This window comes from Peromyscus maniculatus, chromosome 4, assembly GCF_049852395.1.
Source record: "Peromyscus maniculatus bairdii isolate BWxNUB_F1_BW_parent chromosome 4, HU_Pman_BW_mat_3.1, whole genome shotgun sequence".
Taxonomy (NCBI): Eukaryota; Metazoa; Chordata; class Mammalia; order Rodentia; family Cricetidae; genus Peromyscus; species Peromyscus maniculatus.
The window spans coordinates 104159666-104180531 of record NC_134855.1 but is presented as its reverse complement, the minus strand read 5'-3'; the positions used below and the strand labels follow the sequence as shown (position 1 = coordinate 104180531).

The 20866-nt window shown below is 40.1% G+C and overlaps 1 protein-coding gene across 5 annotated transcripts in view; it reads left to right on the top strand.

Moving 5' to 3' along the window:
- Atp8b4 (ATPase phospholipid transporting 8B4 (putative)) overlaps positions 1 to 20866 on the top strand; it is a 197408-nt gene that overhangs the window by 134924 nt on the left and 41618 nt on the right. For all 5 annotated transcript variants that reach the window (XM_076570564.1, XM_042276156.2, XM_076570562.1 and 2 more), the window contains exons 17-20: positions 2918 to 3033; positions 6141 to 6305; positions 7212 to 7323; positions 13962 to 14067. In XM_076570564.1, the coding sequence (XP_076426679.1) occupies positions 2918 to 3033; positions 6141 to 6305; positions 7212 to 7323; positions 13962 to 14067 (499 nt within the window). The remainder of the gene's footprint in view (positions 1 to 2917; positions 3034 to 6140; positions 6306 to 7211; positions 7324 to 13961; positions 14068 to 20866) is intronic.

Here is a 20866-nt window from a genome sequence, read left to right as displayed (position 1 = left end):
CAGGGCTGGCAGACTTCATTCTGGCTGCTTGGTTTTCAATCAGGGAGGAATTCAAGGGGACTCTGCTAGAGCAGAAACGTCTGTTTGATTCTAGGCAGGAAGCAATGCCAGCCTCCTGATTGTCACGTGGCTTGTTCTATGGGGACAATACCCTTGTGAGGGCTCAGACACTGCTGCTATGACCTCTCCCTCAGTGTCCCATTACCATTTCTTCCCTTTCTTCCCCTTCTGATTCCTCCTTCATTTTCTGCCTTACTGTTTGTTTGTTTTTGGGTCTGGCATTCATCAACTTATTAATGTATAGTTTCAATACCATCATGCTGGTATTAAAGACAAGAGAGCCCCTATTGAAGTTAGTGCTATTTAAATAAAAGTTGTTTTCTATAGTATTTTTTCAAGGATTATAGACTTTATTAACAAACATATGAATCTCATTATGCCGTTAAGGAGGAACCCATTGCATCTGTTCAGTACATTAAGGTCTAGAGTTAAGAACAAGCAAGCAAGCAAACAACATTAACAACAACAACAACAAAAACCCATTGAAGTGAGGCAGGTGGCAGATCACCACTAAAGAATAAATTACATTGGCTCTCAAAATCTGATGTGAGTTGAAGAATTCTCAACTGTAAACTTTTAAAAGATGATGAGTCTAATAGCCAGGTATGGTGCTTCCCATGATTCCAGCACACAGGAAGTATAAGGGCAGCCTGGGCTATACAGTGAGACCCTATCTCCACCCCACCCCCCAGATCGTCAAACTGTTATCAAAAGACTGTAACTACTGAAGAAGAGCAAATGCTTAAATAGCCGTGATCAGCACATTCCATTCCAGATTCCTCCTAGCTTGAGCAGATGCACAGCACTCTGGGAATCTCTCAGCCCTGGGTCTTATCATGGCTTTCTGTTTTAAGACCCTTGGCCAGCTTTCCTAGCTGCGTGACCTGGTGCAATTTCTCTTATACCTTGGCTTGAATTTCCTACATCAGGAGAAAAGAGTGCGCACGGACACCCACCCCTTTCCAGCCCATTTCCTATTGTCTCCTCGTTCCCATTAAATGAATAGTAAAGTATATTTTTGTTCTCCTGTTCTGAGGCATTCTATTTTTAGAGAATACTTTAAGTGGAAAGCATGAAATGATCTCTATGATTTAATTGGTAAAGCCAATGAAGGTGTGTGCCCTGACTATGAAGTGAAGTTGTCTCACATTGTTGGATCTCCTAGGAAGAAATATATGACCTCATGATTCATTTGTTCATTCATTCGTTCATTCACTCATTCATTCATTCATTCATTCATTCATTCATTCATTCATTCATTCATTCATTCAGATTATTAAGTGCCTAGTGTGTGTTAAAAATGTAAAACCAAGCCCACAAAGTTGGGCTAACTCTCATGTGACTTGAGAGTGAGATTTGATAGAGCATGCGGGGAGTTTGGTAAAACAGAAACTCTAGGTGGGGCTGTAATTCTTGAATCTGGAGAACAAGGGAAATCAGCCCTACAAATAACAGACTTCCAGTGGAAGAAGGGCAGAAGCTTTAGTTTTTTCAGTTCTGTGAGGTGTATTTGTAGCTATGATTGACCCAAGAACAAACCACTAAAATGAATGAGCTTTTCCATGCCACAAAGGGCAGAAAAGAGCAGCAGAGCAAGGACCAGATGGGCAGGGAGTAAGGCAGACAGGCAGGGAGTCAGGCAGACCAGACAGGCAGGGAGGCAGGCAGACAGGGAGGCAGGGAGGCAGGCAGACAGGCAGGGAGTCAGGCAGACAGGCAGGGAGGCAGGCAGACAGGGAGGCAGGGAGGCAGGCAGACAGGCAGGGAGGCAGGCAGACAGGGAGGCAGGGAGTCAGGCAGACAGGGAGGCAGGGAGGCAGGCAGACAGGCAGGGAGTCAGGCAGACCAGACAGGGAGTCAGGCAGACCAGACAGGCAGGGAGTCAGGCAGACCAGACAGGCAGGGAGAGGGCCATGACTAAGTTCCAGACAGCAGCTTTCCCCTCACCCTCCAGACCTGAGACAAAAGTCTGGCAGTTTAAAACAAAGGCCTGGTGGGCTTTCTGCTTTCACCAATAAGGCTTCCTTTCTGTTGGACCACAAAGGAAGGATTAGGACAGGTTCACCAAGTTGGGGTCCTATTAGCCACCCTGTCTTTGTCCAGACTGGCCAGCCCTAAAGTAGGGGAGGAAGAACTCCCAAAGATACTTAAAACCTCCAGCCCTGGAGGACAGACTGAATTTTGGGCTCTGGATTATCCCTCTGATTTGAATGTCCCCTCCCCCACCGCTGCCGTGTGTGTGTGTGTGTGTGTGTGTGTGTGTGTGTGTGTGTGTGTGTGTGTGTATTCTTACTTCTAATAAAAGTCTTTCTTCACTGCTAGATTCTGTTGACTCTTTCGGTGATCTTTGCTGCCTTTTAATTCTTCAAATGGCAGAGAAAATGAACTCTATCAAGACCCCTAGATGGTAACAACTTGAGTGGCTAGAATTCCATGTGGAAATGAGTTGGTATGATAGTGATATTTATTTAAACAGAGGATCTTGAATTCCACACCAAGAACTTTCAAACAAAGCTCTTAATTCTCTTTAATACACATGGCTTAATTTAAGTCTTTCAGCCATTTTGTAATAGGGAGCTTGGTAGGTCATGTATAAAAGCATAAAAATACTGTTTCTAAGTTTGGGAAATCAAAAACTTCCAGTAGAAGGAATATTTTTAAATTAATTGAACAGGAATAAAGCCTACTGACTTAGGTAGTGATTGTCTAGCCAGAGGCCTTGAATACTTTCTTTGTTCCTGGCTGAAACCTTATGTCCATTTCCAGATGGGCTAGCTGGAGCCCTGGGAGAGTCTAGTTTTCACAGATTTCAATTATATAACCTGCTTTTCCAAACTCTTCTTTTTTTTTCTTTCAGTTCGAAACCCAGAAGGACAGATAAAACTTTATTCCAAAGGAGCAGATACTATTTTGTTTGAGAAACTCCATCCTTCCAACAAAGACCTGCTGTCCTTGACATCTGACCATCTCAATGTAAGTGCTCCACGTTGAGGTCAGCACAGGAACCCTTTTACTATCCACTATGATACTCGTTAATGAAGATCAGCAAACGAGCTGACTTCTGAAATAGGAGGCAGCTGGGGAGCCATGCCACAGAGGGCAGTGCCAGTGAGTGTCTGGGGAGCGGCTGCCACTCCGTTTTGCCACAGGTGGACTAGCACAGGACAGCTGGGAGAGCCACACAGTGGGGTGAGCTCAGGGTCCTGCAGGGCCACCACTTTGTGGCTGTGTTTAGATGGTGAGGGGACAATAATCTCTGGAGATAACCGACTTTCTCTTAAAGTTCCTTTCATTCTGGCTACAGATTGTGAGTCCTTTTTGTGCTCTGGGTGTCAACCCACACATTCCAAGACTAGTGTAATTGTTTTCAGAGACTTTCTCAGGGGCATAGAAGTGATCTTTGTACCTTTGTTCCCCTCTCAAGGGCAAGGGTCCAGGAAATAATAGAGGCACTGTGGATTTAAACCTGGTGTCCACGTGTCATACTAATTATTTGTTTGAGGTTCTGGTTGAGCCCTGTGAAACTTTGCAGGAAATGGTTCAAAATTTTCATTTTATTAGTTTTTATTCTTCCATTAAAATTATTGAAGATTCATGTTCCTTTGTCAGATGTTGTTTTGATTATAAAACATCCCCTCGATTCTTCTAAAAACAAATAAAATGTAAATATTCTGCCTGACTTTAAGTTTAAAGTGATGGTTTAGTAATAATTGTTACAAACATAGTTTTTCCCCTTTTTAATAGAGCATTCTTGATTGCCTCTTAATATTTTCCAGAGATTGACATGGTATTTTAGTTTTCTTAATTAAAACAATATTGGAGTAATAACTATATGATTTTTGTCATTGCTCAAACACCAAGGCTCTAGACATTTTCCTTTCATATTAAAGTTTAATTTGGTCTTTTCGTTTTCCTTTTCAGTCTAATTGCTTTTAGGGCAGATCAATTGGACCTGGCATTACCTTCATTCACGTTTGTCATTTTCCGTCTGCATTCTAGGCTTTTAAGTTTATTCATGTATTTAATCATTAATTTTGGATAGTTTAACGATAGGAAAAGGCCTGGCTCAGATGACCATTTTGGATTAAGTGTGTGTTGTATGACTAATTAGATGACTTCAGGCATCTGTCCCCTCTTCTAATGTCCTCTTAGAGTTGATTCACTGTTGTGCAGAACGGAGTGGGAGGCAGTGGTAATGCCCAGTGGGGTTGCGGGTTAAAGGCAAAGACGCATCTGTGTGAACTGAGAAACAAAAGACGGTTTTAAGGCTGTAACTAGATTTTCTGATCAGAAGGGAATGTGGTGATGTTCTTGGAAGATAGGGCTTGTAAATGTGAATGCAATGTCTCAGCTACTACCAACTGCCTGGGTGATGAATTCAGTTAATGTTTCTTGTGGTCTTTCTGGGCTAAAATGCATCTTTGCACCATGCACTGGCTTTTCTTTTTTCTAATTAGGATGCATCATGATTTACCACATGTCTGATCACAAAACTCTATCTGCACTATACATCAAAACGATAGAGAAGCATGTTTAATGACTGGCAATGCCCAAAGGGGCAGAAATGGCTATTAAAATGCTTTGCTCACAGTTTGGAGGCCCATAAAATGACCACTGGAGGCAGAAGTAACGTGGGAGGTTTTCATCATTGCTCCCAAATTCAATCTACTTATATTTCTAGCTAATGTGGCTGTGTGAGACACATAGCAGCCATCCATCTCGTACCCCTCATCCCTGTTAGAAGGATAAAGTACCAGAAGAATCATATGGGATTGTCAGTTTACCAAGTGTTCTAGTTTAATTCGCTTATATGTCTGGGTCATAGTCCATCACTGGGGGTGACAGGGCAGGAATTCAAGGCAAGACCCTCAACCAGACACCATGGAGGAACACTGCTTACTGGCTCACTCTCTGGCTCACTCACTCACTCACTCACTCACTCACTCACTCACTCACTCACTCACTAACTCACAGGCTCATGATTGCTAGCTTTCTTACATAGCCCAGAACTACCTGCCTAGGGATGGTCCTGCCCATAGTGGACTGGGCCTTCCTGCATCTGTTAATCAAGACAATCCCCCCATAGACATATCAAAAGGCCAATCTGATCTAGACAATTCCTCAGCTGAGTCTTTCTCTTAGATGACTGTAGGCTGTGTCAGGTTGACAATTAACACTAACAGGAAAAGTATGACTTCCCAATATTTGATTACTTATTAAAAGTTAACTCCATAAAATATAATTTCTAACAAATAATGAATATTTGAGCTGGTCTGACTTGATGATGGTATCTTCAAGATTTCAAAGAAGTTTTGTTCTTAAAAATGAAACTTTAAGGTAGTTAAGAAAAGAATTATTTCACAGAAGAGTCTAGAATGAAAGGCCAAAGACATCCCTCAGAGCTTATACTTGTAGTATCTTTCATTCCTTTCTCTTCCTTTTCCTCCAAAGGTTATTCTCATAACCATAGGTAGCATACCAGACTTCTCTTTCTCAACTGTTTAGCATCTACTTATTCATTAGTGATTGCTTTTAGTTTCTATTATGGAAACTCTCAAGTAGATACAAAAGTTAGGAATCATTGAATTTTCATCAAGGATGCTTTACTAGGGTTGTGTGTGGAAAGGCTTGGTGGGAGAGCCTGATACGGTCCACAAAAGGGCTTCCTCTCTTTGCCTGGAGAACTGTGACTCCTCCAAGGGCCTCTCCTCATCACTGGGAGTTAAAGCTGTAACTTATGGACAGGAATGCTTCCTATAGGCAAAGTAGGCTGGACACTGATGCAGTTGCTTCCAACAGACCTCTCTTCCACGCCATTCCTTTCTTCACAGTTAGAACACTTCAACACACCTTTTCAGCAGCTTTGAGGGAGAAAGCTAGTGCCCTGAAAACCTCATAGACATAAACATAAAACACAACTATATTCTTCCATGTCTGAGGAGATATAGAGTTAGGTCAGAATGGCCATGCAGTGCTCTTGGGACAAAATGGATGAGAAGGAAACCCTCCCCACATTGTGGGGGACTTTTGCTGTATTTATTGTTGTCTACCTGTTCCTAATATTACATCCTCTCTTACAGGAATTTGCAGGTGAAGGCCTTCGCACCTTGGCAATTGCTTACAGAGAACTTGATGACAAGTACTTTGAAGTGTGGCAGGAGATGCTTGAAGATGCAAATGCTGCCACCACTGACAGGGATGAAAGGATATCTGGGCTGTATGAAGACATTGAAAGAGATTTGATGGTATACATTTGGAAGTGTGTTGGCCTATGCTCAAGCCTTTGGCTAAGTCATCTTGCAATAGCAGATGGTTATTTTTCACTGTTGAGTCTCACTTTATAGGCTGGCTTTGAGCTTACTCTGTGTGGCCCCAGTGACTCTGGAGGACTGGCTTTGTTAGCAATAGCTCATGCAAGGGAAGTCCTCCTAAAGGGAAGGATAGTGAACACCCTCTTTACCAACCCCAGGTTTATCTTTGATACAACATATTTGTTTCCTCGCTCTGTTTTGTGATCCACACGTTTTAGTGCAGAGATGGTTGATGTGGAGAACAGGACTGTCTCTGAAGTACTCCCGGCCCAGGAGACCATGAGGACTACTCAGAGCGTGGTCTGTCTTAGAAGTCACTCTTCTCAGGGACCCCAGTGACCAAGGAGGTTGGTTGCTGGGAGTCATAGGAAGCAGGTCTCATCCTTGGGGTGAAAACTGAATCATCTTTACTTTTTATTTGATCACCTGCTGACCTCTTAATTCATGGAATGACACTACCTTTTGCCCCCTCAGTTTTTTGACTAGGGTCTGAGGGCTCTTTGTTGGACCTCTCCTTTGCTACTGAAAGTGGGGAAGAGCAAGGGACTTCTTAAACCAGTAGAGGTGGAGTACCCTCTGCCTACTGATGCAAGCATCATCCCATCTCCCTCATGTAATTTCTACCTCCCCAGGCCTCTGTTATTAAGTAAGCTTCACTTACATACTTCCTTTTGGGTTTCTACCCAACTGATTGATTTATATACACAATAGCGTGCTTGCTATATCCACATTTTATAAGCTGTCTTCATTTCCTTTATCTTTAAACTCCAACTGAAAGCTACGGATGTTACATGTGTTCTTTGCGTGTATTAACATGTTATTCTTTATTCTCCAACAAAGCTATTAGGTGCCACTGCTGTAGAAGATAAGTTACAAGAAGGTGTTATTGAAACAGTTACAAGCCTATCGCTAGCCAATATTAAGATCTGGATCCTAACAGGAGACAAACAAGGTAATTTGGAAATGGGTGACAATATTTGAAGAGGGGGAATTAATTCTTTGAAAAAAAAAAAAAACCTTTTAATCAGCAACTTTAAGTACCTCCACATTTCCCTAGTTCTCCACATAGAAAAAATTTGAAATGCAAAAAAGCTTTTTTTAAAAAAAAATATGAACTTATTCTTTAAAAACTAACAAAAATACCTTCCATAGTACACTCTCTGGTCTGCAGAGTTTCTGTATAGTTGTCACCCTTATAGAGAGACATACTAAACATGATTTTCACCTGAGCATGGTTCTGTCAGAACCAAAGGGAGATACTGGAGACCTTACACTGTCCTTTAGTTTCCTGATGGCAGGGAGGTGTAGGAGATCTTCTAGAAGAACTCAGAGTGTTGAGTAATCTCCTGAGAGGCTAAGGGCAACAGCTGTTTCTCAGCTGTTTATGGTCATGTTACTGTATCTTAACAACCACTGCAACTGTCCCAGTGTGCCTGGCTGAATTTCGGGATCGTCTGTGAAAACTGAACCACTTTTAGGAATGAGTAGACACGGAGTGAGCGTTGTTTTCTTTTAAATTTTTTTTGTTTATTTACTTTTTCATTTTTACATCCAAACCAAAGTCATCCCCACCTCACCCCATCCCGATCCCCATCCACTCTTCCTCCACTGTTTCTCTTCAGATACAGGTGGGCCTCCCATGGGTATCAGCCAGCCATGGTATAGCAGGTTACAGTGAGACTAGGCATCTCCTCTCCCATTAAGGCTGGATGAGGCAATCATTAGGAGGAAAGGGTTCCAAAAGCAGGTAACAGTCAGAGACAGCCCCTGCTGTCACTGTTAGGAGTCTCACAAGAAGACCAAGATACACAACTGTAACATACACGCAGAGGGCCAGGTCAGTCCTGTGCAGGCTCTCTGCCTGTTAGTTCAGTGTCTGTGAGACCCTGTGAGCCCAGGTTAGTTGGTTCTGTGGGTTTTCTTGTGGTGCCCTTGACCCCACTGTGTCCTACAATCCTTCCTCTTCCTCTTTCACAGGATTTCCCAAGCTCTGCCTAATGTTTGGCTGTGAGTCTCTGCATCTGTTTCCATCTGTCGCTGGGTAAAGCCTCTCTGATGAAAGTCGGGATAGGCACCAGTCTATGAGTATAGCAGAATATCAATAGGAATCTTTCATTGACTTTTGATTTTCCTAGTCATGTTTGGTTCTATCCTAGGTCTTTGGGGTATCCTGCATGTGGGTCCTGACCCTCAGGGGGTGAGCTCCCTCTCAGGGTAAAGGTCTTTAGCTGGGCCAGTCATTATTTGGTCACTCCCACAATTTCTGTGCTACCTTTACCCAGCACATCTTGCAGGCAGGACAAATTGTAGGTCAAAGGGTTTGTGGCTGGGTTGGTGTCCCAGTCCCTCCACTGGAAGTCTTGCCTGGTTAGAGGAGATGGCTGGTTCGGGTTCCATATTCCCCATTGCTAGGAGTCTTAGCTGGGGTCACCCTCATAGATTCCTGGGAGTTTCCGTTGTACTAGGTTTCTAATTCTTTTCAGAATTGCCCCATATTCCAGTTGTTTTTACCAGTACTCTCTCCCTCCATCCTCCCCCATCCTGATTCCTCCTGTTCCCATCCCTATCCCTTCTTCCATGCCCCTCTGAGAGGCAATATTCATTCTATTTCCCTTTCACAGTGATATTCATGTATAACTCCATACCCTTTGAGCTCTCCTTGTAACTAAGTTTCTCTGGGTTTGTGGATTGTAGCATGGTTCTCCCTTAGTTTATGGTTAATATTCATTTATGAGTGAGTACATGCCATGTTTGTCTTTCTGGGTCTGGGTTACCTCTCTCAGGACGATCTTTTCTAGTTCTATTCATTTGCAAGCAAATTTCCTAATGTTATTGTTTTTAACAGCAGAATAATACTCCATTGTGTAAATGTACCACATTTCCTTTATCCATTCTTCAGTTGAGGGACATCTAGGTTGTTTCCAGTTTCTGACTATTATGAATAAAGCTGCTATGAACATATCTGAGCAAGTATCTTTGTGGTATGGTGAAACATCTTTTGGGTATATGCCCAGGAGTGGTATTGCTGGGTGTTAAGGTAGATTGATTCCCAGTTTTCTGAGAAACCACCATATTGATTTCCAAAGTGACTATACAAGTTTGCACTCCCACCCACAGTAGAGGAGAGTTCCCCTTGCTCCACATCCTCTCCAGCATTAGCTGTCATCAGTTGCTTTTATCTTAGCCATTCTGACAGGTGTAAGATGAAATCTCAGAGTTGTTTTGAGTAGCATTTCTGTGATGGCTAAGGATGTTGAACATTTCAAGTGCTTCTTGGACATTTGAGATTCCTCTGTTGAGAATTCTCTGTTTAGATATGTGCCCCATATTTTGGTTGGCTTATTTGGTTTGTTGACATGTAGTTTCTTGAGATCTTAATATATTTTGTATATTAGCCCTCTGTCAGATGTGGGGTCAGTGAAGATCTTTTCCCATTCTGTAGGCTGCTGTTTTATCCTTTTGACAGTGCCCTTTGTCTTACAGAAGCTTCTTAATTTCATGAGGTTCCATTTGTTAATTGTTGATCTTAGTGCCTGTGCAATTGGTGTTCTGTTTAGGAAGTTGTCTCTTGTGCCAACGTGTTCAAGACTATTCCCCACTGTCTCTTTTATCAGGTTCAGTGTATCTGGATTTATGTTGAGGCTTTTGATCCACTTGGATTTGAGTTTTGTACATGGTGATAGATATGGATCTATTTGCATTCTTCTACATGCTGACATTCAGTTATAACAACATCATTTTTTGAAGATGCTTTCTTTTTTTCATTGTATAACTTTGACTTCTTTATCAAAACTCAAGTGTCCATAGGTATGTGGATTTATGTCTGGGTTCAATTTGATTCCATTGATCCACCTTTTCTGTTTTTAATGCTAATACCATTCCGGTTTTTATTACTGTTGCTCTGTAGTACAGCATGAAATCAGAGATGGTGATGCTTTCAGAAGTTCTTTTATTGTACAGGATTGTTTTAGCAATCCTGGGTGTTGTGTTTTCCCATACGAAGTTGAGTATTGTTTTCAAGGTCTGTAAGGAATTGTGATGGAATTTTGATGGGGATATCATTGAATCTGAAGATTGCTTTCAGTAAGATAGCCATTTTTACTATGCTAATCCTGCTGATCCATGAACATGGGAGATCTTTCCATCTTCTGATGTCTTCTTTAGTTTCTTTCTTCAAAGACTTGAATTTCTTGCCATACAGGTCTTTCATTTGCTTTGTTAGAGTTACCCCAAGATATTTTATATTATTTGTGACTATTGTGAAGGGTGTTGTTTCCTGGTTTCTTTTTCAGCCCATTTATTGTTTGTATATAGGAGGGCTAATGATTTTCTTCGAGTTAATTTTGTATCTAGCCACTTCACTGAAGGTATTTATCAGCCCTAGGAGTTCCCTTGCAGAATTTTTGGGGTCACTTATGTATACTATCATATCATCTGCAAATAATAATACTTTGACTTCTTCCTTTCAATTTGTATCCCCTTTATCTCCTTCAGTTGTCTTATTGCTCTATCTAAAACTTCAAGTAATAAGTACTATATTGAATAGATATGGAGAGAGTAGACAGCTTTGTCTTGTCCCTGATTTTAGTGGAATTGCTTTAAGTTTTTCCCCATTTAATTTGATGTTGTCTATTGGCTTGCTATCTATTACCTCTATAATGTTTAGGTATGTCCTTTTTATTCCCGTTCTTTCCCAAGATGTTGGATTTTGTCAAAGGCTTTTCAGCATCTAATGAGATAATAATGCATTTTTTCTTTCGGTTTGTTTATATGGTATATTACATTGACAGATTTTCATATGTTGAACCATCCCTGCATCTCTGGGATAAAACCTACTTGATCATGGTAGATGATCTTTTTGACGTGTTCTTGGATTCAGTTTGCAAGTATTTTATTCAGTATTTTTGCATCTATGTTCATGGGGGACATTGGTCTGTAATTCTCTTTCTTTGTTGAGTCTTTATGTGGTTTGGGTATCAAGGTGACTTTGGCCTCATAAAAACAATTTGGCATTGTTTCTTCTCTATTTTGTGGAATAATTTGAGGAGAATTGGTATTAGCTCTTCTTTGAAAGTCTGGTAGAATTCTGCACTGAAACCATCTGGTCATGGGTTTTTTTGGTTGGGAGAGTTTTAATGACTGATTCTATTTCCTTGGGGTTTACAGGTCTATTTAAATTGTTTATATGCTCTTGGTTTAATTTTGGTAAATGGTATCTATCAAGAAAACTCCATTTTTTTTTAGGTTTTCAAATTTTGTGGAGTATAGGTTTTTGAAGTTTGATATAATGATTCTTTGAATTTCCTCAGTGTCTGTTGCTATGTCTCCCTTTTCATTTCTGATTTTGTTAATTTGCATGTTCTCTCTGCCTTTTTGTTAGTTTGGATAAGGGTTTGTCTATTTTGTTGCTTTTCTCAAAGAGCCAACTCTTTGTTTTATTGATTCTTTGTATTATTCTCTTTGTTTCTATTTTTATTGATTTCAGCCCTGAGTTTATTTCCTGACATCTACTCCTTGAGTGTGTCTGCTTCTTTTTGTTCTAGAGCTTTCAGGTGTGCTGTTAAGCCTCTGGTATGAGAATTCTCTAATTTTTTAAAGCAGACACTGAATCCTATGAACTTTCCTCTTATCACTGCTTTCATTGTGTCCATAAGTTTGGGTATGTTATGCATTCATTTTCATTAAATTCTAGGAAATCTTTAAATTTTTTTTTTGGTATTTATTCCTTGACCCAGTGCTAATTCAGTAGAGAGTTGTTCAGGTTCTGTGAGTTTGTAGGCTTTCTGTGGTTTCTGTTGTAGTTGAAATTCCACTTTAATTCATGGTGGTCTGATAAGATACAGGGGTTATTTCAATCTTCTTGTATCTGTTGAGACTTGCTTTGTGACCAAGTATGTGGTCAGTTTTGGAGAAGGTTCCATGAGATGCTGAGAGAAGGTATATTCTTTTATGTTTGGGTGAAATGTTCTGTAGATATCTGTTAGTCCATTTGAGTCATAACGTCTGTTAGTTCCATTATTTCTCTCTTTAGTTTCTGTCTGGACGACCTGTCCATTGGTGAGAGTATGGTGTTGAAGTTTCCCACTATTGATGTGTGGGGTTTGATGTGATCTAAGCTTTAATAATGTTTCTTTTACATATATGGGTGCCCTCGCATTTGGGGCATAGATGTTCAGAGTTGAGAGGTCATCCTGGTGTGTTTTTCCTTTAATGAGTATGAAATGTCCTTCTCCATCTCTTTTGATTAATTTTAGTTTGAAATCTGTTTTGCTATATATTAGAATAGCTACACCAGCTTGCTTGTTAGATTCATGTGACTGGAAAATCTTTTTCCAACCCTTTACTTTGGGGCAATGTCTATCCTTGATTTTGAGGTGCGGTTTTTTTTGTATACAGCAGAAGGATGGATCCTGTTTTCATATCCATTCTGTTAGTCTGTGTCTTTTTATTGACGAATTGAGTTCATTGATACTGAGAGATATTAATGACCAGTGATTGTTAATTCCTGTTATTTTGTTGTTCTTCTTGTTGTTTGGTGTGTGTGTGTGTGTGTGTGTGTGTGTGTGTGTGTCTGTGTCTGTGTCTGTGTCTGTGTGTGTGTGTGTGTGTGTGTGTGTGTGTGTTTCCCTTCTTTGGATTTTGCTGGTGTGAGATTATCTACTGCCCGTGTTTTTGTGGGTATAGTTAATTTCCTTGGGTTGGAGTTCTCCTTCCTAATACCTTCTGAGGGCTGGATTTGTGGATAGATATTATTTACATTTTACTTTGTCATGAAATATCTCCATCTATGGAGATTGAAAGTTTTGCTGGATATTGTAGCCTAGGCTGGTATCTGTGGTCTCTTAGAGTCTTCAAGACATCTGTCCAGGTACTTCTGGCTTTTAGAGTCTCTGTTGAGAAGCTGGGTGTAATTGTTATAGATCTGCCTTTATATGTTACTTGGCTTTTTCCCTTGCAGCTTTTAATATTTTTCTTTGTTCTATATGTTTAGTGTTTTGATTATTATGTGATGTCAGGATTTTCTTTTCTGATCCAATCTATTTAATATTCTGTAAGCTTCTTGTACCTTTATAGGCATGTCCTTTTTTAGGTTAGGGAAACTCCCTTCTATTATTTTGATAAATATATTTTCTGCTGAGATTTTTCTCCTTCATTTATTCCTATTATTCTTAGATTTGGTCTTTTCATGGTGTTCCAGATTTCCTGGATGTTTCATGTTAGGCATTTTTAGATTTAACATTTTCTTTGACCAATGAATCTATTTCTTCTATTGTGTCTTCAATGCCTGAGATTCTCTCTTCCATCTCCTGTATTATGTTGGTGATGCTTGCGTCTGTAGTTCCTATTCCCTTACCCAGATTTTCCATTTCCTGAATTCCCTCAGGTTGTGTTTTCTTTATTGCTACTATTTCAATTTTCACTTCATGAATAGTTTTCTTTACCTGCTTGTTTTTTCTTGTCCAGTCAGTTGTATTGTATAATGCAGTGCATGTTTGCTAACACCAGTGGGTCTGATAGGCTCTGGGGAACACAGCCACAGCTTCAAAACTTTATGGAAAATGTAACAGAGGTGATCTTTCTTTATACCAGAAACTGCCATCAATATTGGTTATGCCTGCAATGTGCTGACTGATGCCATGGATGCCGTGTTTGTGATAACAGGGAACACAGCTGGAGAAGTGCGAGAAGAACTCAGGTGTGTGTTGAATAAAAGGGAGAAAGTCGGTCTGGGAAGGGAGGACTATCAGGCATCTGGGAAAGCAGAGGTGTGTGTGCTGCAGTCCCCAGTGAGTTCTCTTTGTGTAGGTGTTCCTGCAAGCTTCCTTAAGTCTCATTCACGTTAGTCACAAAAGCTAGGATAAAGTTGACATTGGCAATGAATCATTGTCTTTGAGACTCCAACATTTCCTATGTGTTTTAAGAAAAGAATCTCAAGTCATGTATGCTGTTCTTTAAAATTACTTGTTTGCAAAAATCTGGAAGATATTGTGATGATGAATAGCAATGTCACTGAAGGTGCGTTTTAAAAACACCAGTCCCCTGGCTTCCTTCCATCTTTGAGTCAGGTCTCTGAGGTATGGAGTATTGAAATTAGTATTTAGTAGGCACCTGCAGTTTGTGATAAGATAACTTGGGAAAACACAGGAGGAGATGCCGTATGGTCAGAAGAGTGAGTACTCAGCCCAGACTGCTGAGCACTTCGTATGAGAAGTGGAATGCTCTGCTGTTCATACAGCTGCCCCCTAGTGCTGGAAAATACAAGAGTGCTGGCTGGCATTGGACGTACGAGCACATAAATATTAATTTTGGAGGACTAGTATTTCTTAACATCTATCTGTTCATTATATTTATTTTCTGTTACTTCATTTGGAAAAAAACATTAAAAATCTACATAATTATTTCCCTCTAAATTTGAAAAGTGCTGACTTGTAACAGCTTTGCTTGCTGCTCCTACAGCTTCTCTGACCAAAGCTTGCTGGGTAGGGAAGGAAATCTTAGATTTCACCAACTGAGAGCTGTAGATTGAATCTGCTGTTGTTTCTGTGGGACCCTGAGGAGAAAAGGGTTCTCAAGTGCTGGTGTGAAGTTCCGACAGAAGGCCACACGTGTCTTTGTCAAATTAAAAATTGGGAAATTTTATTAATTATTAGTAATATATTCTTATTATTTATATAGGTTTAAAATGTCTTGTTTATTTATTGACAGCATACTGGCCATGCTTTTATTGGAGTTAATGATTTTTGATAATTTTTAATGTCATTTTTATGACAGAATTCATGGAGCCTGTGGGAGAAAATGTAATACTTGGATGGTTAATAAAAATATTAATTTTCTAGGTAAATTGTCACTTATGTTCATAGACATATGTGTATATAATTCTGGCACAATAATTTTATACAGATTGTAAAACCAATAAATCAGCAGTTTCCCTCCCCATTTATTTCCTGTTATAGTTAGTTGGTTTGCATTTTAATTACTAAAATTTTAAACCACTTTGCAACTAACCTGCACAAGTAAACCTAAAATTTCATAAGTAATGTTTTCAGGATTTATTGCAAGGCATACAATTTTAAAATGCATGCACTTATTTGAGAGAAAATGAACTCATGAAGTCCCTTTTAAAACAACAACAAAACTTAAGGCATGTGCATTGAATTTGCACAGAGGCTAAGAGAAAAAAATCCAGAGCAGTGGTTAATGATGATTTTCCCAGTTCTTTTGGAAGTCTAAAAATAACAAACTAGCAACAAAACCTCCAAAACAAAACATTATCATTGGTGTGAATCTCCAGGAATGGAAGGCAGTGGGCAACACTGGCTGCTTTTCAACACAGGAGACTGTTCATTTGATGTTAGACTATGTTTGAAGCAATAAATAAAGCCCCCAAAGAAGTCACATTTTATTGAATGTGGATCTCTCCAAAAACAACTTGGGGAGGAAAGGGTTTATTTTAGATTGCACTTCCAGGAAACAGTTCATCAGTGGGGGAAACCAGGGCAGGAACTCAAGGGAGAAATCTGAAGGCAGGGGCCTGGAAGAGGAAACGGTGGAGGAATGCTGCTTCTTGGCTTGCTCCTTGGCTAACCTCAGCTAGCTTTCACATAACCCAGACCCACCATGAGCTGGGCCTTCCCATATCGATCATCCATCAAGACATTTTCTTACAGACATGGCAAAGCCTGCATTTAGTCACTCATCATTATGGGAGCTTTGCTTTCTACTCTGCTCCTCAGGACGGGTCTAACTCATCTTTTGAGACTTGAAGAAACCTTACCTTTTTCCTCTCAAAATATTCAATTAGCAATGTTCCAGGTAGTCAGGTTTAGAGTGATATTGATGCTATGCTTTTCAAGAGTCTGTTTTGGAGCTCAAAAACCAAGCAATTGACTCTTTTCTGTTTGTGTTTCCCTTCCCAAGCAAGACATGTCCCCGAGTAAAGAGAAGGCCTTTGAGTTCATAGAAATAGTTGGAGAGGTAGTCAAGTTAGTACCTCAAGATTTTATCCACAGCTACAACTAGTTGATTACATAGATGTTGTAGCTGTCATTTCATAGAATAAATGTGGAGAAATGTGTGTTATTTATGTACCATTGTTGGAACCTTCAAATGGTAGAATTCTCTATAAGAGGAAACTAGCACTGTATTTCAAAAATATAAACAGGCATGCTTTTGACTTAGTGATCCCTCCTGTTCTAGGAATTTCTTCTAAGGAAGCAATAAACAAATGTATGAATATGTAGCTGAGGAAATATTTATTGCTGCATTGGTATGATAATAGATAATTAAAATAGCTCACATGCCTAGTTGTGAAGAATTTTGTTAAATATGATGATATTTACAAGCAACAGAATACAATTAGTTAATAAAATGATTTTGCTTTTATTGACTTTGGAAGATGAGTGATATGTTGAAGTGAAAAATGAGATTATAAAAATGTGTATAGAATGACATATTTTGGAAACACACACACACACACACACACACACACACACACACACCTATACATCTACCCACCTAACTACCTATCAAGTTCTAGAAAATATATGCCATGGTTCTTTCTAATTAATAGAATTAGGCAACAAGCTTATTTTCTTAATTTTGGTTATCAGAAGTAGTAGTATTTGTGTAAAGTTTTATAATTGATAAAAAACTAAAAAATGTGTTTATTTTTTAATGAGAAGAAAAATAGTCAAAGGAAAATATTTACGGGTAGGTGTAACCTCACATCCCACGAGGCTACATTGTTCAGCTGACAGGGTTGGCCATGCTAATTTTAACCCAGACTTGGAGGTACCTTCATGCTTTGAGGCTAACATGGAGGCAATGCACGATAGAAATTCTCTGGCAGAAGGAATACATTTCCAGAACGCGTTTGCTTTCTATGGACACCGAGGGGAAAGAGTACCTAAGGAGAGCTATTGTTTGGAGATCTCCACTATATTTGTAATCTTGGTGATTTATATATCTAAGTCCGTAGCTTTGGGGATGAAATATTAAAATCATAAATTTGTACCATTCCATATTCTTGTGTTATGTTTTTAAGTTCAGTGAAAGTTCATGCAAAAAAAAATGTGTCAGAAGAGCAGGGTCTGAGTGATAGTAGTCACTGGAGGGAAACTTCTTAAATGCTTGTAGTTAAACCTGTCATGTGTGTTTGGATTTTGTCAATATGGGCGTGTAATTTTCAAGCTACACAGCATACATATAGCTTGTGTAGTGTCATTAGTGCCATTTTGGACACACAGAATCCCGATTGATTTTGCTCCCATTGATGTTTTATTGGTGGCACTATGCCACAGATCTACAGGTAAGCCCTGCCAGTGTTTCTGAGGTTATTTTATGGATTGCATTTTAACAGTGCATGCATCTTCTGCTCAGAACAAAACAGAGAATGCAATGTTGTTTGGGTTAGACAAGAAAACTCATTCAGTGTTTCATTTCTGTGGCACTGATCACCTGTTTTGTTCTCAGAGAAGTTCATTAACCTGTAACTCCACTGCCTCAGAGTATCCCACTGGTGCACCAGGACTCGATATCCCCTCTTTAATTAGTAGAATTTTTAATCTTTAGTACTTTTTGCAAGTGCAAATGGCTCCTGGAGCAGGTAGGTAAGGTTAATTGTGTGATACAGGCTGTTTATATTAGTGCTTTCATGGAGAAGAACATGACAATGGCCATAGCATCATTCAGACCAAACAAGAGGTATCTTGGTTTGAATTCCCAGGTCCTGGTCTCCTAGGTAAAGTGTTTTAGTAGGTCAAGTTTCTTTTCATAAACTGTAAAATTCCAGAATGGTACACTTTGAGTTCTGCACAAACGGGTACTGTTGCCCACGGTTTCCAAAGCGCTGCCTGTTTTCAGGAGTTCATACCCCCATCTAGGCCAATTCCCAGTTTCTGATAAGGGATCAGCATCTTTAAAGGTCCTTGGGGCAGTGAGGGATGGTAAACATGAAGCCTGCACTAAAAACTTCATTCACTCTCTCCCTTCCTCCACGGTTGGTAGAGGTAGGCTTGGGCTGTCTCTGATTGCCCTCTGCCAATGTATCTTACATCATCCTAGAGAAAGCCTGTAGCTGACTGTATGTGTCAAGCCATTTGTTGTGGTAACCAAGAGCTAGGAATTTGAAGTCCTGGGCCTGCCACGGACTAATCAAGTGGCCAAAAGTCAGATAGCTAATCTGTTAGAGGCAGACCCAAGTTCCCAGGGAATGAGCAAGCACAGAGTACTGGCCTTTGTACCGAAATCCAAATTCTTTTCCTTTAAACATAATGTCATAATTTAAACCTATTTCCTAACAGATCCTTTTAGTTCTTGGATCTAGAGTGCCAGAAAAGGACTGACAAAATGGCTTGTTTCCCCACCTCTTTTCTTCTTTGTAGGTTGAGTGCCTACAAAGGCCTCACCCTGCTAAACTGTGCCTCTGATGATACGGGCTGTGGATGCTTTAGTCAACTCAACTCCTAATGTATTTCTGCATTCCAACATTGTACTAAACTGCCCTTCATTACAAAGCCTAGGAGGCACAGGCATTCTCTTTTCTTTCTTTCTTTCTTTCTTTCTTTCTTTCTTTCTTTCTTTCTTTCTTTCTTTCTTTCTTTCTTTCTTTCTTTCTCTCTCTCTCTCCTTCCTTCCTTCCTTCCTTCCTTCCTTCCTTCCTTCCTTCCTTCCTTCCTTCCTTCCTTCCTTTCTTTCTTTCTTTCTTTCTTTCTTTCTTTCTTTCTTTCTTTCCTTCTTTCTTTCTTTTAGCATCTGTTTGTATCCTGAGGCTACACAGTACATGTGATGCCTATACAATGTGCAGTTCATCTTCATTGAGAGGTGGTATGTACAGCTTCCCTCCCTCCTAAGGAACTGCTTTTGTGAGAACCCAATTGTATTTGGAGAACTGAGTTCCAGGCAGTAAAAGAAATGACAGCTATGCACACCCACCCAGGTCTGACAGTGTGAGCATCCAGTCTGGCAGGGAGCGAAGGCCTGGGAGCAGGCAGCATTAGGAATTTTAGCAGAACATAAAAATTGTCCCTCTTCTGCCCAGAAAAAGGTTTGTGTCACATGCTAGGAAGACCTCGTTGGGGAAGACTCCTAAGTAAATAGAATGTTAGCCAGTGTGTTCATGAACTTCACCCTCCTTTGGAATGTTTTCATTCTCCAAGGGGGAAACAGGTTGAGTCATTTACACAGCAAATGGGAACTTCACTAAACAGGAAACCCTGGAAGATTTTTTTTTTGTTTTTGTTTTTTTCTTCAGTGCCTTTTCAAAACCCAGTTTATGGGATCTGTGGCACTGTCATAGAAATGCTCATGTCCGATTTCATTTCTCCCGTTCATCATGTGGTGCTGTCAATTTTCATGGCCACGATGAGTGTTGCTTGGATTGCTTTTCTACTGTGGAAGCCTGAACCTTCTGTTTGCAACAGTAATCCTTCCCCACAGTGCATTTCCCACACAACCCTCTAACTTTGCACATCCTTTTGTTTGGTCCTGAAAACTGTTTGCTAACTGTCTGATAGCACCCTTGGAACCAAGGGAGAGTGACAGGACTCGGAAGTGAAGGTGTGATTTTGGTCCTGGACAGCAGAAGGCAATGTTGAGCTTGGAAACAAGGTAGCTTGAGGGCTTCTGGGTTTCCTTTGTATGCAAATTCTTAGTGATGCATTTTTAAATAACTCAAAAGCTGAAAGGAAAAAGTTTGTTTTAATATGATCATTCTCTCCTGTCAGAGAAACTTTAATATGGATCTGTTTTAAGAAATGTTTTCTACACTGGGTAGGACTTCAGGGAGACAGTTCATTTTGCCATAAGTCAAAACACCTACTAATTTATTCCTTACTTCCTGCTTTCTTCTGGCATTCATCTATACATGTAGTTGTATATTCGCTTGCAGCAGTGGTTGGCTTGAGCACTCTTCTGCCGGGGACGTCGGCTGGTGTTCCTACCATGGAAGCTCCTGTGGTTATTCCGATAGAACTGTTATTTGTAGCCATGCCACCACAGGTCTTTGGGGAGGGAATTTCCTTCCTTTAAAGACATCATCCCATTTTTGAAAAGAACAGTAAAATGCCACTTCTAAGGATGTTATGTCATCAAATAAGTTTTCTCTTAAATGGGAGACACAGATGAGATGTGTGCAGGACTCCTGTGTATCAATTACCGATCAGGTCTAGAGCATGGCAACGAATTTCCATTCGCAACAACCCTCAGGCTTTGGTGTTTGTAGTTTCTTGTAACATTGTATGTCAAATTGATGATCATACACACCACACACACACACATATACACACACACACATACACACACACTCATACATACACTCACACCCCACATACACTATACATACATACACACACACACACACACACAGACACACATGGGGGAGGAGAGGAAGTGAGAAAAGTGAAGAAAAGGAGAGAGAGACAAGAGAGAGAAGGAGGGGAAGTATTCTTCAATGACAAGGTGTCATTCATTGTCTTTAGTTTTTTGTTTAGCATTTA